Source organism: Oncorhynchus keta, chromosome 22, assembly GCF_023373465.1.
Source record: "Oncorhynchus keta strain PuntledgeMale-10-30-2019 chromosome 22, Oket_V2, whole genome shotgun sequence".
Taxonomy (NCBI): Eukaryota; Metazoa; Chordata; class Actinopteri; order Salmoniformes; family Salmonidae; genus Oncorhynchus; species Oncorhynchus keta.
In genome coordinates, this window is record NC_068442.1 from 4,360,114 (window position 1) to 4,385,611 (window position 25,498).

The 25,498-nt window shown below is 41.8% G+C and overlaps 1 protein-coding gene across 4 annotated transcripts in view; it reads right to left on the reverse strand.

The window, feature by feature from the left end:
- Window positions 1-19,347, reverse strand: part of LOC118400948 (anoctamin-1-like) — a 63,682-nt gene extending 44,335 nt beyond the window's left edge. For 2 of the 4 annotated variants that reach the window (XM_035797994.2, XM_035797990.2), the window contains exons 1-2: window positions 5,281-5,500; window positions 2,937-3,284 (exon numbers count right to left, since the gene is read on the reverse strand). In XM_035797994.2, the coding sequence (XP_035653887.1) occupies window positions 2,937-3,284; window positions 5,281-5,394 (462 nt within the window). In that variant the 5' untranslated portion in view covers window positions 5,395-5,500. Of the gene's footprint in view, window positions 1-2,936; window positions 3,285-5,280; window positions 5,501-8,711; window positions 8,896-19,075 lie in introns of those variants that run through there. The other 2 variants (XM_035797991.2, XM_035797996.2) reach the window with 2 other exon arrangements.
- Window positions 19,348-25,498: the final 6,151 nt, after the last annotated feature.

The following is a 25,498-nucleotide window of genomic DNA, read 5'->3' on the forward strand; positions in this document are numbered from 1 at the left end:
CTATAAGAATTGGTCATCTAGTGGGTAGGGAACAGAGAATAAAAGGAGCAGGTTTCTGGGCATGGTAGAATATATTCAGGGCATAATGTACAGACATGGTAGGATGTGAGTACAGTGGAGGTAAACCTAGGCATTAAGTGACAATGAGAGAGGTTGTGTCTCTGGAGGCACCAGTTAAGGCAGATGAGGTCTCCGCATGTGTGGGGGGTGGGACAAAAGAGCTATCTAAGGCATGTTGAGCGGGACTGGGGGCCCTACAGTGAAATAAAACAATAATAACTAACCGAAGCAGCAGTAGATAAGGCATATTGACATTAGGGAGAGGCATGTGTAGCCGAGTGATCATAGGGTCCTATGAACAGCAATAGGTGAGACAGGGAGCCGTATGATAGTTGCTACTACGCTAGGTGAGCGGGAGACACGGCGTTCAGAAATCTAGCGGGCCGGGGTCCAGGCCAATTGGCAAAAGAGGTATTGCAGCCCAAGAATTAGCTGGTATGCCTCTTCGGCTAGCCGGTAGATGAGCCTAGATTGAGACTAGCTCAAGGCTAACTGGTGCTTGCTTCGGGACAGAGGCGTTAGCCAGCAAATAGCCACTCGGTTGAAGCTAGCTAGCTGCGATGGTCCTGTGTAATGGTCCAGAGCTTGCGGCAGGAATCCATTGACGTAGTCGAGAAAAGCAGTTCGATATGCTCTGGGTTGATATTGCGCTTTGCAGACTGGCAGGTTTTGACCGAGCTAAAGCTGGCTGGTGTCCGAGCTAACGGAGAAGACCACTAGCAGTGGCTAACTGAGTATAAAAACAGCAGATCCTTACAACATTGGGTCAGGCAGGTTGCATGAAAGTATATTCAGTTTGACTATTTACAAGGGACAAGACAAACACGCGTCCGACTGCTACGCCATCTTGGAATTCATGTTTCAACAAGTAATGAGTTTAGTCCTGCGGATCTGAAAGACATCCAATCAGGTATTATGTAGTCTTGTGCTGCCAGATATTAGCCTGCATTCTCGTTCAAGGAGTCTGAGAGATATTCTGGAGCGGTTGTGGTCAGATTTAGGTAATGGGTTTCCCAGCAGAAGCTGCCATCACTGTTTCAGTCTCAAACATTCACACTCCTCCACATCCCGTTACCACCTCCGCTTCCTCCCTTCCCACTGCAGTCCCATCCCAGTATTAGATCCACTAAGTGTCTTCTATATACAGATAAGTTTAAGTCAACAGCACTTTAATGATCTATAATACTTACGGCGCCTGTTTTAATCAACTAACTCCACAATGGACGGTCGATGAGAGGAAACGATAAAAAACCTAAACATTACTCCCTTCTCTCCACTCCACTAACATGATAAGAAAGAGATTATTCGGTATGTTTTCCCCCACAGAGAACACAAACAGTTGTAATAACAGCGGTATCTATGAGGGAATAAGCTTCAGTACTAGAATGGTGGCTTTAATGCAATTTGGGGACAAAGTGGAAATTATAACCGGATGGTTTATCGATGAATCACAATTCATCTTGGCACCCAGAACCAATTCTCGCGTGTACACTGCCTGTCACAAAGTCCCAAAGAACACTTGGCATTCGACATACGTTTCTTTTCCTCACACACTTAATTTAATGCTTTCAATAGGACATCAAGCTTGTGAGAAATGTGCCCATTGTAAGCGTGAGAGTGTGCGAGAGTGTGCAGGAGTGTATGTACAGTCAAGGTATTCTGTGTTATCTTCTAGCTGGCATTGCCACATTGCTTGTCTGGAGTGTGTGCATGTGTGTGTGCTTGTCTGGAGTGTGTGCGTGTGTGTGCTTGTCTGGTGTGTGTGTGTGTGTGTGTGTGTGTGTGTGTGTGTGTGTGTGTGTGTGTGTGTGTGTGTGTGTGTGGGTCTGCATGGGCGTGCATGGGCATGGTGTGATCCTTCCACTGGGCCATCCCTATCCTGCCCAGCCCTGTCCTGTCCTGCCCTGTCCTGTCTGGGTAAAGAGATCCACCATGGCAGCTGTCATCTTGCCATCATCAGCACTCGGACCAACTTGATAGTCTCAGATTACTGATACTTCACCCTCATGTCCTTCTTACTCTCTATTACAGATTACAGTTGGTCAACACACCACAAGCATACTGAAGGCTATCACTAGAAGTGCACAGGGTTTTCCCTTTTTCATTCACTCTCACTCTCTAGTCCAAAACGTTGATTTGATGAATCTCTTGATCCTGATCAGTGATTTTGATTTCAAAATGCATTGGCTTTGAATGAAGAAAAATAAGATTACATTGAAATGACTGATGTAATGTTGAAAGGATTGAAAGTCCATAATGGCATTTTCAAAGACAGCCAAACATTGTCAGGTGTGAGAAACAGAATCCTCTTCAGACAGACTGATGATGAAGTTGGTTCTGTGACGCGGTTCTAAATAAATCCAACAAACAAACCAATGACAGCAGCCAGACAGGTTGATGCAGTTAACCCACCCCCCTGCTAGTCCAGCTAGCCTTCTATAGGCCGGTTTCAGCTGGTGCTGTGCCAAACTACAATGTATATTTTGTGTAATGTTGCATGGTCGGGACAAAAATAACCCTGATCCACCAGCCTCCTGGAAAACTCTAGAGGGGCAACAGTATTGTACGTGATGTTCTCCCCTCTTCCCTAAGCTAACGCTCGGCTAACACTAGCTAATGCTAGACCTGGCCGGACATACAGTATATCACAAAAGTGAGTACACCCCTCACATTTTCTGAGTAGATCTGAGTAGATCTTTTCATGTGACAACACTGAAGAAATGACACTTTGCTACAATGTAAAGTAGTGAGTGTACAGCTTGTATAAACAGTGTAAATTTGCTGTCCCCTCAAAATAACTCAACACACAGCCATTAATGTCTAAACCGCTGGCAACAAAAGTGAGTACACCCCTAAGTGAAAATGAAGCAACTCACATCCTCATCCTTCTCCAGCTCCAGGCCCATATCCCTCAGGTTGCCCTCAAACTCTTCCCGGCGGTAGCGCTTGTCGTCCTCATGGTAGTCCATGCTGTGGTCCTGAGAGGCCACCTCCGGGTCACCTCTGGGCTGCGGGGGCGGGGGTCGTCCCAGCCTGGCCGTCCCGCGGCGGAGGCTCCGTGTGAAGGCATTGTCGGTGAAGCGGGAGGACTGTCGGTTAGAGCGGGAGCTGCTGGGCTTTTTGATGTGGTAGGTGAGGATGTAGTCCACCCGCCTCTCTCCATCCTGGAAGTATAGTCCGTGCTGGCATTGGGTGTTCTCCTCGGGTGTCAGGGAGTTCAGGAGCTGGGGAGAGAGGGGAGGGCTGTGCATTAGAGAGGGGAGGGCTGTGCATTAGAGAGGACTAGCTACCTACCTGAACCATGTTCATGTGTGTGTGCTGTGAAGCTTTTGCCATTCGACTGGTCAGTGAGCCAGTTAGACTACAGGGGTCAAGTTGGGAGAGTCACCTAGTCCCAAAGGGGTTCCTGTGGATTTCTGGTTCCCCTTGGGAGAAGTGACCACTTAGTGACTTTGAACCTGAATGGTGATTTGCAAGGCAAGCACTATTGAGAATTATTCAGTAAACAACAAGTTATTAAACAAAATTGCATCCAACAAAAGGCTAGTGTTGCTACTATGTATGCGTGCAAACAAACGATTAACCAAACAAACCTGCTTCTTTATTTTATGATATATCATTCATTTATATGAATGGCATCTATAGGTATGATATTATAATTTCTTATTGTACAAACTTTGCTGAACATCAATCACAAACATTTTTTATACAGTAGATCATTCAAATCCCTGTGATTTCTCGACTCTTTCTAAGTTTGCTGACATCCACCTGAATATTTGGTGTCACAATTCTAACTAGGTTCATCACATACGCATATGTTTGATCTGGTCAGAGTTGGACATTTCCATGGAGTTTTCAGAGGGATCGGCTGCTATCAAGCTTATATGACCAGGAACGTTTGGCTGACTCCAAAGCTCATTGCTTATTCCTGATCTGCTGGCCTTTTACTGTATCAATAGTTGGTGTTATCGTTCGAGACATCCAACAGTCTCATCTCTCAAACATCTGTAACTATTCAAAGACAGAAAATACATTTGTTTTGGTAGACTGATGAAGAACCGCACATACCGGTATTCTGTGTGCCACTATCAATATAGTATTATTTACATTAAAGGCAGTTGCACGGGGCACCTTCAAGACACCCTTGAACTGTTTTATTTCGGGTAAGAGTGCCAAAATGGTTGATGATTGTTTTTTGTGTGTGTAGACATGGGTGTTTGGATGTTTTGGGTGCACACAAGACGACATGCTAGGCATATACTGATGGTCTTGAGAGGTCTGGATTGGTTGGGTCCAGCTAACTACAAGCTGCTGTTCACAGTGTCCAGCCCATTGACCATACCAACATCCTTCAAATTGTGTGACTTATCAGTTGGAATAATATTGTCCAATATTCCTGCAAACTATTTTAATAGCACAGACTGACCCCACAGATTCTCTATTTTTAATGACAATATTTAAAAAGTGGATTGTGGCCCGCCCCACATACACAATCATTTTGACCTAATTTGACAATTCCACATTCTACCCTCACATGACGGCAAGGAAAAGTGAATACACTGTTCCATTTGGACCACCGGTTGAGAAGGTTTCAGGATCCACTCGCTACTAGCCGAACGTTATGTGTAAAACTGGAAACACATGGTCACAGACCGCAACATGATAAGAAGAGTTGAAAAAGAGTGATGCGTGATGACGTTATCGGATATATACATTTCACTCATTTCACACACACCCCTCTCTTGTATAGTACAAGTCTTCACAGGGCTTCATGTGTAATGTGGAACGAGACAGACATTAGAAAGTGTCAGACGTGTACGGCAGATACTTGTTCTGTAATTAGGCTACGTGATCCTTTTCTCTCTGCAAGCTGTCAAACCAGGTCAAGCCATCTCTCAACTATATTGAGATGAAACCATCCTAGCACAACAGTTACTAAAAAGGGATTCACCACAGACAAAATGAATGTCGTCATTACTTGACCAAGTTGAAGTGGAAACTACATCCACCTACAGTATTATTTTCCAGCAAATCCACGTTTCAAATCATAAAGCAAAGTGAAATAACTGCCAAATGAATCTTCACTCTAAAAACCAAACACCAAACTACAACAAAGCAGCAGTCCCTCTGAGATACTTCGTCTCAGTCTCTTACTGAAGTACTAGTACGTTAACACGTGATGTAAATCCACACATGCTGTATCTTTGTCATTCCACTCACTTGAAATTTGCCATGAAAAACCACATCCTTTAAGAAGTGCCTGGGCTTGCTAGCTGTGTCTGCTGAGTTATGAAGCAGTGAAGTCCCTGAGCTCTCTGGTGTTTCTTCTGCCATCTTCCCATCACTAGGCGAGCGCCAACGCTGACTACTGCTATTAAACAGAGCTCTCTCTCTCTCTCTTTCCCTCGCTCTCTCGTGCTCTCTCCAGCTTTCTCTGTCACCGTCCACAGGGGTGAACAAGCCCAACGTCTCTCTGCTACAAGACCTACTACTTGTTACTTGAGAAGAGTCTGAGACGCCAAGTAGCTAATATTAGCCTTGATCTGAAAGTGACAAGGTGCCCTCTCCTATCTCAATCCCTCATTACATATAAAAGCCATACCAGATATCCAGCATTATTTCAGGGGCTGCTAATCATTCGGAGGTCAAGGTTAAGCCACAATACATTTAAATATAAACTGGGTGATTTAAGCCCTGAATGGCTGTATGACAAAACATGTCTTTTTACTGCTCTAATTACGCTGGCAACCAGTTTACAATAGCAACAAGGCACCTTGGAGGTTAGGGATATATGGCCGATATTAGCACGGCTAAGGGCTGTATCCAGGCACTCCGCATTGCGTCTGCCTAAGAACAGCCCATAGCCGTGGTATATTGGCCATATACCACACCCCCTCGGGCTATATTGCTTGATTAGAAGGTAAACATTGGCCCAACCCAGAGGTGACTCCACAGGTCCCAGGGTGGTTTGGTAGAAAAACAATTCTGGAACCTAACCAGTTCAAACTAATACGGTATGATGTGATTTAATCTGCTGTCAAAAGGTTTAATAAGGCTATGAGGCTATGATGGGACCAGAGTTTTTCTAATCGGGTTTTTTTTTTTTTTAAAAGCCTTGGGGAGGATGAAAACCCTGTCAAACTGCAGCAACCTTGTGCTTGTTCATATGCATTATATTTTAAAGAAGGACTAGAGGTGGTACCTTTACGCAGACACAGAGAAAGCAACATGATTGGACAATAAAACTCACAGGGCTGAGCTTGCGTTCTGCAGGTTTGCATCGCCCAGTCCTGCTCTATGTTAGCTATTGTGTTTATTGATTCATTCCAGTTCATCATTTTGGATTGAAAAAGTCTAGGTAGCCTAGCCAGCCCAAGTTTTAATATAATCCCGCTCACAAACGGGCTATAAATACACAATGTTACCACTTTGTTTACCCTGGCCAGAGGGACGCAGCCTACAGATCAGAAATGTTTTCTTTTGTCCATGCAATATACAGCATGCAAGACCGCTAATGTTTAGGTGTGTAGGCTGCAACATGTATTGAAGGCTTTTTGCTTGTGTCTGTCTGAGTGATGTGTTATCATGGTTGCTAAATAAATACCGGAGGAAAGTGGAGAGCGCCCACGACCTGCGATTTCCGTGAATCTGATTTGCATGAGACACGCAAACAGCCTGCAACAGCACTCTGATGTGAAGGACAAAAAAATTCTTCGCAAGTTGACATATCATAAGGCAAACCTGATTGAAAAGTGCTGTGGCAAATGCCGCCTCACCACATGTTTTCCGGCGGCCTTTGCCCTACCAGTACAAACATTCCACTGAGAGGGTCCTCGGTGACATCATTTCTCATCGCAACACAGAGATGGATCACCACTTCAGATGTGGCACAAAATACGCAGTATTGAATAAGAGTTCATTAAACACATTAGAAAATGGTTTAAGCATCAGCCAATTAAAATCATTGACGTAGTGTCACGTGATAGAACGCTACATTGTAGCTGGTCCCATCAGATAATATGGCACATGTTAGCCCCTATGCTAACCTCAACAGGTGGCAGTGAATATTTCCTGGAAGAAATTCCTCATCATCCTATTAAAGATATTACATTTGTTCTCCAGAAACCAATGGCATTTCTTAAAACGGGTCAACTCGGCCACCAGAGGGATAAATGCAAATCTCCAAATGTAAATTCAACCTTCATTCAATACTTCAGCCAGCATTTCCCAAACGGCTTGTTATAGAACTGTTCCATGTCTACATGGACCCAAAATATCCAACACATAGCAGACATCGGTTTACATTATACAGTATCAGTCAGTCCAGTCCAAACTCTTGTCACAGTGTTGAGTGGGACATGTGCAGACGGAGGAGAAAAATGTGTAACACTAAGATTGTTTATTTAGCTAAGACAGACATCTCGTGACTTGTCATACGTACATCTGTGACATACAACAATTGACAGATAAAGTCAGTTAATGAAAAGGCCATCAAGACAAAAGCAAAACAACCATTTCTGTATGGACCTCACTTTGTGCTCGGAGGCATTGCCATGCTGAAACAGGAAAGGGCCTTCCCCAAACTGTTGCCACAAATTTGGAAGCACAGAATCATCTAGAATTTCATTGAATGCTGTAGCGTTAAGATTTCCCTTCACTGGAACTAAGGAGCATAGACTGAACCATGAGAAACAGCCCCAAACCATTATTCCTCCTCCAGCACACTTTACAGTTGGCACTATGCATCGGGGCAGGAAGCGTTCTCCTGGAATCCGCCATACCCAGATTAGTCTGTCAGACTGCCAGATGGTGATTCCTCACTCCAGAGAACGCATTTCCCTGCTCCAGAGTCCAATGGCTGCGAGATTTGCACCACTCCAGCCGACACTTGGCAATGCGCATGGTGATCTTAGGCTTGTGTGCGGCTGCTCGGCCATGCAAACCCATTTCATGAAGCTCCGAAAAGTTATTGTGCTGACGTTGCTTCCAGAGGCAGTTTGGAACTCGGTAGTGAGTGAGGACAGACGATTTTTCCACACTCAGCGGTCCCATTCTGTGAGCTTGTATGGCCTACCACTTCGTGGCTGAGCCATTGTTGCTCCTACACATTTCCACTTCACAATAACAGCACTTACAGTTAACCAGGGCAGCTCTAGCAGAGCAGAAATTTGACGAACTGACTTGTTTGAAAAGGTGGCATCCTATGACGGTAGCACATTGAAAGTCACTGAGCTCTTGATTAACGCCATTCTACCACCAATGTTTGTCTATGGAGATTGCATGGTTCTGTGCTCGATTTTGTACACCTGTCAGCAAAGAGTGTGGCTGAAATAGCCGAATCCCCCACTAACTTGAAGGGGTGTCCCCATGGTTATGTATATATAGTGTACAGCAATTGACAAATAAAGTTAGTTAATAAAAAGGCCATCAATACAAAAGGAAACAAACAATACAGGAATGAGGTACCCCGACTGTCATCTAAACTTATCATCAGGAAAACCAACCAATTAGTCTTGCAAGGGTGTTCGACACTGTCAACACTAGCTTTACTGTGCTGGATGTTCTTTCCAGGAATCCGATGTTGCTATGTGCTAGCTACTATGTGCTGTGGACTATGATTTGCCAGTTGCTGAAAAGTAAAGGTGGCTTACTATGGAATCCGGCTGGACATAGCCTATGTCCTCGATGCCCTTGATGTTGATGATATCCACCTCTTTCTCTTTGCCAGGGATAGGGGTGGACCTCTCATTCTTCTCCATGGCTTCCCCAGACTGCTGGCCAGTCTCTTGGGGCTCTCCTGACAGGTCTGTGTCCTGGGTCAGGTGTGGGTCTTACCTGGGGAGACAAACAGCAAGGTGCACCTCTCAAGTCTCAACACATACATTCTGGGTTGGTTGTAAAGTACCACAGATGATGAATAGGCTTTGCTGTAGGCTATAATATAGGCCTATGTGAGTTCAAATGTATAGGCTCATATAATGTAGAGTATGTGTCCATGATATGCTTCCAGTGCTAAAATTGTAGGAGCATACCTTCAGGCACTCTTTATGCATGTTTCCATCAAGTTCAGGCCATGTTTCAAAGTTACAACTGTGAGTTATCACATTCAACACTGACAGCAAGCAGTAGATGTACTAGACATATAGTGGGCCATATCACAGAAATGATGTTTTTAGTGTTTTAAACTCAATTTGGGGTGGTCCACAATGTGTTTTTTTTTTTATCTTTATTTTGTATTGTTATATCATTGCGGAAGTGACAATTAAATCAATTGTTCTAACTCTAACTGGATGTGCATGCATATCAAATAAGGATATACTGGCTAAATAATAACAAATAAGGATACACTGGCTAAATAATATCAAATAAGGATATACTGGCTAAATAATATCAAATAAGGATATACTGGCTAAATAATATCAAATAAGGATATACTGGCTAAATAATATCAAATAAGGATATACTGGCTAACTAATATCAAATAAGGACATACTGGCTAACTAATATCAAATAAGGACATACTGGCTAAATAATATCAAATAAGGACATACTGGCTAAATAATATCAAATAAGGACATACTGGCTAAATAATATCAAATAAGGACATACTGGCTAAATAATATCAAATAAGGACATACTGGCTAAATAATATCAAATAAGGACATACTGGCTAAATAATATCAAATAAGGACATACTGGCTAAATAATATCAAATAAGGACATACTGGCTAAATAATATCAAATAAGGATATACTGGCTAAATAATATCAAATAAGGATATACTGGCTAAATAATATCAAATAAGGATATACTGGCTAAATAATATCAAATAAGGACATACTGGCTAAATAATATCAAATAAGGATATACTGGCTAAATAATATCAAATATCAAAATATTTTTCATCCCCCTTGTGTAATTAATTTGCTTTAATAATCTATGCAATAATAAAACGGTTATAAAAGTGTAAAGTGCTATTGTTTGTTTTTCATGGTCATCCATAACTAAAGCATCCAAAAGCAACATTTATATCTGTGAAATCATCCCACTCAATCTCCCGCTAGCTGCCCAGGCAGGCCAGGGTCCGACTCAGACGACATCTGAGAGTTTGCAGCTGAGCGTTGTTTATTTTTCAGACATACTGCACTATGTGAATTGCTCCTTGGACTCTGTTGAACCTCACCCGGATGGTGCTTTTCCTCAAGTCAAAGGGAAGATGTGCGTGCATCTTCACTAACATAAGCTACTGTCCAGCTGGTCTCCATCAAGTCCCTGACTATCTCTGACTCAGGGCTCACTTCTCTGCAACATGAATTATCTGTTAGCTTCAAAACATTGGGCTTCCACCCAGTTGTGTGTTTGGCAGTTTAAATAAGCAGACCCGAGGATTAGAAGGAGTCTCCGTGGGAATCATTGTGTTTTTTTTTTTTTTAAAGAATGAAGAGGAAAAGAAAAAGGGAAAAAATAACTTCCTCTCGTTCTAATATTAGAATGGTCTCTGTGGAATTTGGACAAGCTACACTTCAATTAATATCAAGTTGACCATAGGTCAATCTTTCTACACAGGATACTACAAAAATGTTGAATAAAAGAGAAACCAAAGTGCTGTTAATTCACAATTTGTGTTCAATAACCTGATTAAATGCATTTAATATTACATATATATAAATCAGAATAAAAGGAGATCTAATGATAACCATAATGGGTCCACAAACACACCCGCACATCTAAAGTCCTATAGACTGTATCCAAGTGAACTGAAATGGTTAAATATTGCTAAATGCTGTTTTTGTTATGATAATGTCATTATGTTATAGGTTCTCTTAAACATATTAAACATGACTTTAAATGAACAATGGACTACACAGACAAATATTCGTACTAATAAAATGTGTAAATTCATTGTCATAAGATTTCCTTTGTTGTTGTGTCCAGTCCCATTCTCATCCATTCTGTTCTTCTTGAACTCTAAAACTCGAAGAACTGCAGTATCTCGTCAACTCAAATGGAAACACTCAACTCGAAAGTAAAGTTTGAAATCCCAGTCCTAAAAGAATAGTCCTAAAATATTGCCAGAGTTCTCTTTGACCTGCTTTGAAAAAGTTTGACACTAAGTTATTCATAGACAGAGAAAAGGTGCTACTTTAAAAAAAAAAAATACAAAAAAACATGCTTATTCAGCAGAAATCAGTAGACTCTCAACGGAGGTGCACTGATAGATCTCCCAGACCAGACACGATGCTACTCCAATTAGAACAACCTTGCAAAGTCAACGGATCACAACGAAATCTCCCGAGACACACACGGTATTGTAATCCAACACCAAACCCTACTCAAAGTGTGTATCTAGCTCCATCCCGGTCCCTATAAGACAATGGAAGAGGAAGTATAGGATCAATATAGGACCAGAGATGATGACATCGTGGGCTATTGGGGTAATCAAATATGTTTTATGCATATATTTTCGTTAGTAAAGCAGGTGTTGATTGAGAGCCAAACGCCTGATCAGTTCTGAGGTCAACGCTCGTGACTCTTCCAGTTTGACAAACATATAAAGAGTTAAGTTCCAAAACGCTATATCCACGAATTTTTCACATTTGTGTTTTTTTAAATCAGAAATGACTGGTCATCGGTACCTTCTTTTGTGTGTAAAATATTACTGTTCTCAGATGTTTCATTCATAGTTTTTAGATGTGCATTAAAATGGGTTTTTGTTGCAAAACACTATGTTGCACTCCTGCCATCATCATTACACTCACCTGCCCCCCCCATGCGCATCAGCGATTATTGGACTCACCTGGACTCAATAACCTCTGTCATTACCTCCCCTATATATGTCTGTTCCCCTGCTCTGTTCCCTGCTTCTGCATTGATTGTCTTATGTCCTTGTATACCCATCCCCGGCGTCGGTCTTTACAGTATACTGATCTCACATTACTGTATTGATTCATAAAAACACAAATACAAAAATAAATATTGATGTCACTAATGTATCATTTGCACTGTACTTTATTAAAAACCTAGCAAAAACCTAGCAGTTACAACTTATTCCTCTGAAAGTGAGGCGGATATTTTGTGTTTTGCAACAAAACAAGATTATTTGTCTCTCTGAAATGATAGATTTCCAACAAATACATGTTTATCATTGACTACACCATGCCGTGGTTAAATGGTGAAAAGACACACCAATCTCTTTTATACGTTCTTTAAACGATAAATGCTACTTCACCAACATTTCTGAAAATGGATATAAAGCGTTTTGGAATGAAACTCTTTATTTGCACACTAAACTGAGAAACTATCTGGCCTTGATTGGCAAATCAAAATAAATGTTCTACCACAGCGACCATGTTATTTCTTTTTTAAACCCCTTTTTCAGTGATATCCAAATGGTAGTTTTACAGTCCTGTTCCATTTTAGCAACTCCCGTACGGACTCGGTAGAGGTGAAGTTCGAGACCCATGTGTCCTGCGAAACACGACCCTGCCAAGCCGCACAGCTTCTTGATACATGCTCGCTTAACCCGGAAGCCAGCCGCACCAATGTGCCAGAGGAAAAACCATGCAACTTGTGACCAAAGTCAGCGGGCATGCGGCCGGCCAGCCACAAGGAGTCACTAGAGTGCGATGGGACAAAGAAATCCTAGCCAGACAAAACCTCCTGTAACCCGGACGACACTGGACCAATTGTGCGCCGCCACATGTGTCTCCCGATCGCGGCCGGCTGCAACACAGCCTTGGATTGAACCCAGGTCTGTAATGAGGCCTTTAGCACTGCGATGCAGTTCCTTAGGCCGCTGCGCCACTCGGGAGGCCCCCGACCATGTTATTTTTGGGAAGTATATTTGATTCTGAGTTGGGAAATATAAAGACACATACATTCAGTTTTTCCGAACTCAGTTCGCTAGCGCTAAAGACAGAGACTCACTCGGCTGGGGGTAGAACAAGATCAAATACAGAGCTGAAACGCCAATTAAGGTGTTGACATGTCCTAATAATTTGAATGGCTGCTCAGAAAACAAGGCGTTTAAGTCGGCGCACACTTACTTCAATTAACATAAGCAGAGTAAGATGTTTACATGACTATTGCATAATATGCCTACTGCCATAATCAGTTTAATATCAAATTATTCCTGTGCATGTAAACATACTCAGTGTAGCCTACCCCTTCATCTCAAACTGGTGCAGCCGGAAGAGTCTGGTTTCTCTCCAGGTCTTCCTTCTAGAAGTATGTTGTGGTCTATGTTACTGTAAACAGCACTTTATGACAACTGCTGATGCAAAAAGGGTTTTATACAATTGATTGATTGATTGATTGATTGATTGATTGATTGATTCGATGGGACACCATAGGTCATAAGACAACCTAGCAAAGTGAACGTGACCACAGTATGTTGACACTACACGGTCACTGCATTTCATGCCACGTCCCAAAAAGCATCTGCCACATGACGGTCCCCAAGGCAGGAAGTAGATGGGTGGTGTAGCAGCAAATCTTTCTGGAGACCCTGAGCTGATGACATTGCAGGTTCCAGAGGCCCTACAGTTAAACTAGTGTGTGATGTGTGTACACACATAATAATTACAAAGCAGATATTGAGTTAACGATGCGGTCTCTAACCTATGTCTCATTTCAAACAGTAGTTTTGAAAGTGGTGCTCACGAGCCAAAACGGGTCCCTGTATTTTGTTTACTGTGTCATCCAGTTGTACACTAGGTCATCCATTTCATGTGATATGTTACAAATTTAGCAATTTATATGATAACACCCTAGATTCAGTACAATTTGCATGCCGCCCCAACAGATCCATGGATGATGCAATTGCCATCACACTGCACACTGCCCTATCCCATCTTGGAAAAGAACAATACCTATGTAAGAATGCTGTTAATTGTCCACAGCTCAGCCTTCAACACCATAGTGCCCTCGAAGCTCATCACTAAGCTCGCTGCCCTGGGTCCTAACCCCGCTAAGCTCGCTAAGTCCTGGATTTCCTGACGGGCCAAACCCAGGTGGTGAAGGTAGGCAACAACACCTCCGCTATGCTGATCCTCAACACGGGGGCTCCACAAGGGTGCATGCTCAGCCCCCTCCTGTACTGCCTGTTGATCCAGGACTGCGTGGCCAAGCATGTCTCCAACTCAATCATCAAGTTTGCAGATGACACAACAATGGTAGGCCTGATTAACAACAACAACTAGACAGCCTACAGGGAAGAGGTGAGGGACTTGAGGAGACAGCAGAAGGAGCACGACCCCATCCACATCGACGGGGCCGCAATGGAGAGGATGAAAAACTTCACTAAGCAAGGATGTGGTGAAGAAGATCTCAGGAGGCTGAACAAATTCCATTTGGCCCTTAAGACCCTCACAAACTTCTACAGGTGCAAGATTGAGAGCACCTGGTATGACAACTGCACCGTCCACAGCTACAGGGCTCTCAAGAGGGTGGTACTGTCAGCCCAACATATCACCAAACACAACGATGGTCATTATGGCCAAACAGTTCTATTTTTGTTTCATCAGGCCAGAGGGCATTTTTCCAAAAAGTACGATATTAGTCCCGATGTGCAGTTGCAAACTGTAGTCTGGCTTTTTATGGCAGTTTTGGAGCAGTGGCTTCTTCTTTGCTGAGCAGCCTTTCAGGTTATGTCGATATAGGATGCATTTTACAATGGATATAGATACTTTTGTACCTGTTTCCTCCAGCATCTTTACAAGGTCCTTTGCTGTTGTTCTGAGATTGATTTGCACTTTTCACACCAAAGTACGTTCATCTCTAGGAGACAGAATGCGCCTCCTTCCTGAGCGGTATGACGGCTGCGTGGTCCCATGGTGTTTATACTTGCGTGCTACTGTTTGTACAGATGAACGTGGTACTTTCAGGCATTTGGAAATTGCTCCCAAGGATGACGCCAGGACAGCGGAGTCAATCACCACCTTCCGGAGACACCTGAAACCCCACCTCTTTAAGGAATACCTAGGATAGGATAAGTAATCCTTCTCACCCCCCTTTAAGATTTAGATGCACTATTGTAAAGTGACTGTTCTACTGGATGTCATAAGGTGAATGCACCAATTTGTAAGTCGCTCTGGATAAGAGCGTCTGCTAAATGACTTAAATGTAAATGTAAATGTAACCAGACTTGTGGAAGTCTACAGTTTTTTTTCTGAGGTCTTGGGTGATTTCTTTGGATTTTCCCATGATGTCAACCAAAGACGCGCTTGCGTTTGAAGGTAGGCCTTGAAGTACATCCACAGGTACACCTCCAATTGACTCAAATGATGTCAATTAGCCTATCAAAGCCATGACATCATTTTCTGGAATTTTCCAAGCTGTTTAAAGGCACAGTCAACTTAGTGTATGTAAACTTCTGACCCACTGGAATTGGGATACAGTGAATTATAAGTGAAATAATCTGTCTGTAAACAATTATTGGGAAAATGACTTGTGTCATGCACAAAGTTGATGTCCTAACCGACTTGCCAAAACAATAGTTTGTTTCTAAGAAATGTGTGGAGTGGTTGAAAGAAATAGTTTTAATGACTCCAACCCAAGTGTGTGTAAACTTCCGACTTCAACTGTAACTACGGCTGTACACATCTTTTCTATTCATATACTGTCCATAATGTGTATACACACCATTATATACATGCACATTGTATTTATATTCCGGATTCTGACATTGCTCGTTCAAAACATTTATATATTTCTTAATTCCTTTCTTTTTATTTTGGGGATTTCCGTGTATTGTTTTCTATTGTCAAGTATTACTGCACATTTGGAGCTAGAAACATAAGCAGAAACATAAGCATTTCACTACACCTGCGATAATATCTGCTAAATATGTGTATACGACCAATAAATCACATTTGATTTGATTTTGATCTGATGCGAATTTTCCAATTTGTGTGATGTTATAAATGATGTTCCAATTCGTACAATATCTTATGAATTTGTTGTGATTAAGACACAGGAGTGCATTTTTAAGTAATTGGACTGGACTTAAGTAACAATCTCAATGTACCCAAACCAAAATGTATCTCATGCACATTGACAGCACATAGGGCCCAGACCTAATGACACTTTCGATTTGAGGGGGGCCCTTGAGTTTAAGAAAATATGCAATGTGTGAGCACATATTAGTCCAATTGTACAGTAAATATTGACAGGAAGAACTAGTGCAAACCAAACCAAAATGAAATCAGTCTTGTTGTCTTACATGATAAACCAAACACATTTATCAGTTAGTTACTCAAGTCTCTCACTTACCGTGTGGATAGCCGCAACCTACAATACGAACTTGATAGGCTGCACTGTAAAACTTTTCTCTCATAATTTACAGCATTATACTGGCAGCAGAGTTGCCAGGTAAATACTGTAATTTGCTTTACAGCCGGGATGCTGTATAATGTTTTACAGTAAAAAAAATAGTGGCGTCTAATACAGTTATACAGTTATAGTAATATGATGGCAACTCTGATGCCAGTATAATTTACAGTACAGCATGTTACCGAAACCAGTTTTACGATACTAATACTCTTATTGTGGTCTTTTTTCTGGAATTGTATTGAACTAATGAATTCATTAATGGATGGATTACATTATTTGAGGGGCTGGGTTTGCAATTTACAGTTTTACTGTAATTGCATGGGATTGTGTCAAGAACTGCAACGCAGGTCCTAAAGTTTTGTACACTCAGTATATATTAATATCTGGTCTTTAATATCACTTGTACTTCTAATGTCCTTAACGAAGGCTTCCAAACCTGCAGGACAAAACAGACCAAGGGCATGGCAAACACTCAACCATTCTAGGTTTGAGAGTTGCTGCTCCTCTACTATCCCCCCTATACACATTTCATTGTTGGGACACTACTAGCACAAATCAGTTAAATTTGTACAGCACTCTCACTCAGAGATGCAACAAATGTAGCCTCTTACAAGGCACACCTCAGAATATGTTCATGAGCCAGAAATAACAATACCATGCAACCACCAAAAATACGGTAGGGTACTGTATTCTGTCGGGTGTAATTATAGTACCATTTGAAATACAGTAGATCTTTACAGAAATGTATACTGTTAAACCAATGTTTCATTGGAATTTAAGGTACAATTGACCAGTTCCACCTAAAGTCACATGTTAGTTGTATTGTATACTACTGTAAAAACAACTAGATCTTTTAACGGTGTACCCAGAAGGTGCTGAAAATATTTGTCCCACTTCACCGCTGCTTCGAGAAGATATTTACTAAAATGGTCTGAGCTTAATGCGTCTCACCTGACAGCATGAGGTTGGCCCCTGAAACAGACATTTTTTGTCTACAGTATGTATACATAAGCAATTAGTGTAAAGCAATACAGGGATGGGAATCTTTGATGGGGGTGGGGGCCACCAAAAACCTGAACTTATCATGAGGGGCCGCAATTGCTGATATCCATATCCGCCCCTGTCCCCAATCGCACACAAAAAAATTGGCCCCCCTCTTGACAGTAGAGATTAGTTTTAGACAGTAAAGCTTAGTTTTGGAGTCAATTTAGTGCAATTCTACACATTTTGCCATGGGGTGTAGGGAAAATGTTGCAGTTTTAAAGCAAGTTTTCTGCAATTCTACACATTTTTCCATGGGGCGGAGAGAAGATTGTACAACACATTTCAGCTCATTTGGAGATCAAAATCCTATCTAAAAAATGTTAGCTGACATAGGCTAATTGACTGACTATCAGTGACTGACGAAACAAGAGAAGAACTGCTGATCCACAACCAACTTTACATATTGCACCTTGTGTATTCTACTATTCTAACTTGTAACAGTAAGTTGAGACCCATGGTGGAAATTGATCAGAGGGCCAATCCTTGAAATGCAGTGTGTTAAAGTAATTTCCACAAGAGGCTACCAATAATAGGCTACCAATAAAAGTATTTTTCTGCATTTTACCCATAATGCAATGCAATTTAAGTCTGTAAAACCTGTAAAGTATTTTACTGTATGTTCTACAGTGTTTAACTGTTGAAATTACAGAAAAGTCTTACAGTGTGTAATGACTGAACACACAATGCATGCAGCATCGACAATATGACCTTCTGACAGCCTTGCACAGTGCACACCGACCTGACTGACAAAGACAGGTGAGGGTTTTGCGACAGGGAAACTACTTTCTCACAACATGATCGTCATACTCCTGGATTAGTTTGTACACCTGACACCATAGAATAGAAATTGGCTTCCCCTCCTCCAGCTCGACTGTCACTATATCACATCCAAACAATAGGAAAGATACGGGTGGATGTTTCTGCTCCTGAGTGGCGCAGCGGACTAAGGCACTGCATTTTAGTGCTAGTTGTGTCACTACAGCCCCTGGTTCGATTCCAGGCTGTATCACAACTGGCCGTGATTGGGAGTCCCATAGGCCCAGCGTCGTTAGGGTTTGCCCGGTGTAGGCCGTCATTGTAAATAATAATTTATTCTTAACTGACTTGCCTAACAATGCGCTCCAAGTCTGACGTTTGTAGCTTCTTATTTTAAACGGCCAATGGGATTTCCTAATGTTTGTATACCAAATCATATACTCACATTTTGTACAGGTACATACTGACGCCTATTTTCATGTCTGTATAACAAAACTTTTTTAACGCTTGCTCAGACTCAAAAATATAACGACAGTTCAAGTTAAAGATGCAAAAGACGAAAGTAAATAATTAATTATCTGCATTTTATACCACACTCATAATTACACCATTGTATCAATTCACAAAACAATCGAAAAATAGATACACGTCTCGTTGTATGTTTATTACATCGTTATTACGCATGCAGATTAAAGGGTGTTATTGTCCTGCGTGAAAAATTGAGTTGACATGTATCATTTTGAAATATGCATTTAAACACGAAAAATAACAGTTTGCTGTGACAATGACTTACTTAGGCTCGTCTTGTCATTGTTTCAACATCGCCACATAGCCATACCAACTGAAAAACATGATACAGAGATGTATAGCAGCAACTTTATACCTGCAGTGGATGAAATAAAAAGCCTCCGGTCCAACCTGCTGAGAAGGTTTACAGAGAACTTAAATCCATAGTGACCATCAGGCAGTCAGCCTCTCCTCGTTCTTCCCGAGGACAGTCGGTGCGCACTGCGCTCTTGTCAGCCCTCCTTCGTCGAGTCGCGCGAAAAGTGTGAGGCAGAGGAATATGCACGAAGATCTATATCTGAGGCAGTCCCTCTTTTCCTCTTTGACATTGAAGTATCATCCCATTTTTTTATGGCGTAGAGTAAACCAATTGTAATTTAGGAGCCAAACATGCCCAACTCAATAATTTAATTCGCTAATACATTTAGTCAGGTCATGTATTTAGGCTGTATTGAATTAGCCATCGGGGTTTGTTCCATATGCATGAGACCACTTCACTTGATTGGGCATTATTATGTCCCACAAATACCATAACTTACCACAATGTAATAATGAGGTGCTTTGAAACACTAAAACTAGTGGCAACTGAGCTGCCACCACCTTAAAGGAGACAAAACCTTTATTTTCCTGGAGTATTGAAACACAAGGTGTGTTTTAACCAGTGGTGGTCGGTGCCGTTTAAGATTAGGGAGGACACTTTTTTTTCATGACCCTGGCCTTATTTCTATTACAGTATTTTGGATGACTGTCATTCATATTCCATTCACCCATTTCAATGTAATAACGTTAGGTTTAAACTCACATTTTCCCTGTACCCATCATGAGGTTGCTACAACTTAGCCTACGAATGAAGGTTTACAAAGTAGGTGCACACAGGTCGAGAGAAAGATTTGAAGTGACAGTGACACATTCAACACAGTGACACACTCTCCTGCATCTAGCTGATCTAGGGAGTAATCATTAGTCCAACAGATGCAAATGAGTGTTTCTACTGGAAAAAAATCAGGTATGTTTGCCCCTGTTACGTTTGCTTCCGTTTAAGAAAAGTTGTTCAACAGATTTAATGGAATGAATACACCCCTGATCACGCAAAAACACAGTTCACTTTCATAGCAGCCGCATGGTATTCCTTCTCGCATCAATGCACTCTCCTCATCACCTTTTCCCTTCGATTGTGGACTTCAATGCACAACACATCAGCTGTATGAGACCAGGCGAAAAAACCTTTCCAAGCCAAATCCTATCATAACCGCTACACACAGCCTACATCGTTGACCCCATATTAGCTAATATGCCATAGCCATATGTACTGTGTTAGTAAACCAGCTACAATCATGCAGTAACGTTAGTGTTCAGCCAGTAAGCAGATTAGCACTTACACCGGGCGGGCCCTGGTGGCAATAAATTAGTAAAACCAAAAGCTTACCTTGACTTGGAACAGTTCCAGTGTTGTGTTGGATTGTCATAGCCAGCTAGCTGACATAGCATCCCTCTGTTTGAGCAGGCTAAACTAGCTAGCTGCATTTGCTAGCTAAGTAAGTAAAACTAAAAGTGAAAAAATGTATGAAATATCTCTATCTTGCTTCTCCTTCATTTTTCTTGATCTCTCTTTGAGTCAGGTACTCACAATATGTTATGCACTGCAGTGCAAGCTAGCTGTAGTTTACACTTTCAGTACGAGCTTAAATTCTCTGATCCTTTGATTGGGTGGACAACATGTCAGTTCATGCTGCAAGAGCTCTGATAGGTTGGAGGACGTCCTCCGGAAGTTGTCATAATTACTGTGTAAGTCTATGGAAGGGAGAACCATGTATTGAAGTCAATGTACCCAGAGGAGGACGGAAGCTTGCTGTCCTCCGTCTACACCATGTTGCTACCCTACAGAGTGCTGTTGAGGCTACTCTACACCTTCATTGCAAAACCGTGTGTTTTATTCAATTATTTGGTGACATGAGATTAAATTTAGTATAGTTTTATCTAAAAAGGATCACTTTTAAAATGTTTTGCAATTTTTATTTTTATGAAATTCACTGAGGAGGATGGTCCTCCCCTTCCTCCTCTGACGAGCCTCCACTGGTTGTAACAGCACTTAATAAAGATTTGTGTAACACCTTGCCAGAGACTGGGAGCACTAACCCGGAAAAGAGTCTTTATATTCAGAAGAGGGTACATGGCATGGAAGGTTGTTCTGATGGATTGAATCCCAGTACAGTTTAGTTAGATTATATGATTGACAGTTGATAGTTCAGTTGACATTCTGATTCTTGTCTTGATTGCTCTTGGTTACAATTGGCCAGCCCGTGTGTTATGTAGTTTGTATGTATGCTTTTCTACAGGGAGACAGAGAAATAGCAAATAATAACAAGCAATAATTACAGTTTATCAATGCATAATTAGGTTAACTTAACTTCTATAATATTAATACATTGCAAGACCATTGGTACACTAAATTGGTAGTGGCTATTTAGTGTACCATATAGCATGTGTTGCATGCATCATCAAACACTAGGTGAAGCTTATACAGTTAGTAGGCAAGCAAGCCAGCACTATTAACTAAATAGCAACATTTGCATGAAAAACAAGTGCACGAAAGGTGCAAACAATGACATGTGTCGATTAACAACTACACGTAGCATCAATAAAACTGATCAATGAATCAAAATGTTTGTTTGACTTCGACTATTAGCGCACGTTTTAATTTACGCATCATCTCTTGGATTGTTTCGGAGAGTTTCGTCTGAGCATTTGGTGCTCTCACCTGTATGAGTTCAGGAAGAACCCAAACACAGGGGAGGTGCCTGCAAATGTGTTTGATACTTTACCACCTCCATGCCTCAGACTGGGGTAATGCTGAACAGTACCGCAGCACAATGTTTGAAGTTCACATTTTTCCGATAATCTAAACATTTGTCTTACGATATGGGGGCCCACATTCTTCATACGGCATGTGGCTGTGGTTGAGAGGGTTAAAATTCAGAAGAAATGTGCCATCTTACTTCCTTCACCCAGCAGTCTGGGGCTCAATTCCCACGTCCAACTTTCATTCCTGTTTCTTATCTGTCTAAACAAAGCACTGAAAAAATAAAGGTGGGATTTTACAGAAAAATATTCTCCTTAGGCCCTATTCAGACTTGCGATAAGTTTATTTAACATAGACTTTAAAAATGTTTTTACTTAAGTCTATGCTTCATTGAGTTCCTGTTAAAGTCTACTTATCTCAAGTCTGAATCGGGCTCCATTTGCTCAGTGTTACAAGGGTGGTTCAGCACAACAGTTCAGGCTTGAACACTGGCTGAGTAGACTAAGGCATATTGTTCACAAGTGGGAGACCAGGGTTCACATCCACCTCTCACACGAAGGCCCACTTTATACATGTTACCTCTGCTATAACTTACATAGCCCTAAACATTTTATTGTAACATTATTTAGGATCTCACAATGGGCCTGCCTATAATTAGTGGCATTTTCTACCCTAGGAAAAGTATTACATTCCCCTGTGTCTTCTTTAAAATGTTAATCAAAATATTGACTGAAAATCATTGTCAATAAACAGTTATACCTTAAACCATTGGCAATTTAAAACCATTTCATTGTATGAGACAGTCTTCCAAACCAGTATTTTACATGCACAAAAAAAATCTTAAAAACACAATTTATCAGATTGAAGCACTAAGTTGGGTCTCTTTTTCAAACACTTTCTGCGTATCATAACACTTACATTCAAACACCCTCCAAACACCAGATCTCATTTTAGATTTAAAACACCCTTACATTCAAAACACCAGATCTCATTTTAGATTTAAAACACCCTTACATTCAAAACACCAGATCTCAGTTTAGGTGCACTACTTTTCATGGTTTTTCGACACAGTGATGGTGGTTTGAGTCTTTCTATTTTAACAGTGAACAATAGCCTAACCAATCCACTGATAGCTAGGTGCTCCCCTTTGTAAAATGTAATAAGGTCCACCGTAAGAAAATATGAGCTCTGACTGTTGTATTTAGATCTCTCTGAATCTCTATCAAACAGGTGCATCCTACAAGAGAACCCTGACGTATCCCCCGCCTTTGATATTTGTCTCAAGTGCATTCCATTAAGGGTAACTATGTAGCAGCTCCTTCATTCAACTCATACACTCAACTCTAATTGATTGCACTAGATCTGTCACCTCAACCTTTGGTGTGATAGAATCAACTATTTCAGGAAACCCTTGTTAGTCACGCACAATGATTACAAGCATCATCGTTAAGGTCGCTCTTGTTAGTAGAGAATCTCACTTGCTTACGGCTTGTCATTAGTTATATGAGTTCACCTCAAATACTAAGATAGAGCTTTTCTTGTCCATGCGACCTGAGCAGGTAAAACTCTACTTGAGTATTTGAGTTGTCATTGAACTCGCATGACTTCAAGCTAAACAATGTAAGGGAGATTCCCTCCTAAAATGATTATCCCCAAGGCCCGAGGCTTAACATTTGGCCAACATTCTTACAATTAAATGGCAATTGAATAATATGATTTGCCTTCACATACGCAGTTCAAGCAGACAAAACACAAGTGAACAATTAGAACAAGAATTCAGTGGCCATGCCACAACATTATTAAAGACTGGAACTTTAACACTTTAGAGTGAAGCAATCTGATAGTTTCTTGTTCTTTGGTGCAATATTAAGTGGTTATACAATCAATAGAGCCACACAACACATTTTGTGACATGGTAGAGTGAACCCAAGAGCAGAGGATGAACCAGACCAGCAATCAGCGACTTGGAAAAAACCTAAATACTTGAGAACGTAACAATACAGGAAAAAACTCAAAAACTCAAAACACACTCGAAAACTAATGTGGGGGAAACATTCAGGGAACTGAATTCAAGAGCTAACAAAGGCAAACAGAAAACAAATAATGAAATGATAAGACACACCTGAGTAACAATGTATCTAAGGCAGTCTCTGGTGCCAGGAGGAACCATGACAGTACCCCCCTTCTAGGAGCAGCTTCAGCAGCGGAGCCATGACGACCACCACGTAGTCGGTTGAGGTTTCTAACAAGACCACGCCTGCTCCTCGGGACCGTAGCCCTCCCAGTCCACCAGATACTGCAGGGTCCCTCGGAACCGACGAGTCTCCAACAGACACCGGACAGTGTAGGCTGGGTGGCCATCCGCAAGTCGAGGGGGAGGAGGAACAGGTATCTGGGATCTGGGAAGCTGGAGACGATAGGTGACCGGGTTGATGCGACTCAGGATCTTGAATGGTCCTACGTAGTGGAGCGAGCTTCTGCGAATCCATCTTTAAGGGAAGATCACGGCTGGACAGCTACACTCGTTGACAAGGTCTGAAGAGCCGAAGAGGTCTTCGGTGCCGGTCTGCCTGATGTTGATGTCGAGCATAGGAGCGGAGTAAGGAGGATCGCGCTCTGATCCAGGTGCGGCGACATCGTCGAATGAACGCCTCGGCTGATGTCACCCCTGCTTCGGCCTCTTGGGGGCAGTGTGTTATGAGCATACTCCGCTCAGATGAGGTACTTGCTCCAGTTGTTGGTCTGAGTGGAGACGAAGCGACGGAGGAACTTCTCTAAGACATGGGATCAGCCGTCTCCACTGAAGGCAACTTGGGTAAGGCGATGAAATGGGCTACCTTGAAGAACCGATCGACGACCACCAGGATAGTGGTAAGTCCTTGAGATGGAGGTAACCCAATGATGAAGTCTACAGACAGATGAGCCCAGGGCCGGTTGGGAAGGCAGAGGATGGAGCAACCCAGCCGGTCGCTGACGTGAAGTTGGGTGAATTTTGGCCCATTCCTCCTGACAGAGCTGGGGTAACTGAGTCAGGTTTGTAGACCTGTTGCTTGCACATGCTTTTTCAGTTCTGCCCACAAAATGTCTATAGGATTGACGTCAGGGTTTTGTGATGGCTACTCCAATACCTTGACGTTTTTGTTCTTAAGCCATTTTCCCACAACTTTGGAAGTATGCTTGGGGTCATTGTCCATTTGGAAGACACTTTTGTGACCAAACTTTAACTTCCTGACTGATGTCTTGAGATACTGCTTCAATATATCCACATACTTTTCCCGATTCATGATGCCATCTATTTTGTGAAGTGCACCAGTCCCTCCTGCAGCAAAGCACCCCCACAACATGATGCTGCCACCCCTGTGTTTCACGGTTGGGAAATACTTATTTTCCACCATAATTTGCAAATAAATTCATAAAAAATTATACAATGTGATTTTCTGGATTTTTTTCTTCTCATTTTGTCTGTCATAGTTGAAGTGTACCTATGATGAAAATTACAGGCCTCTCTCATCTTTTTCAGTGGGAGAACTTGCACAATTGGTGGCTGACTAAATTATTTTTTTGCCCCACTGAATGTATATTTACCCCCAAAATATATGGGGGATTAGAAAAGATGCAGACAATTACATTGATGCAATATTAAAGCTGATCCACCCCTTTAAAAAACGAGTCTCACAGTGGTTCAGTGGAACCTGCAGTAGAATGAGTTTGATCTGACCC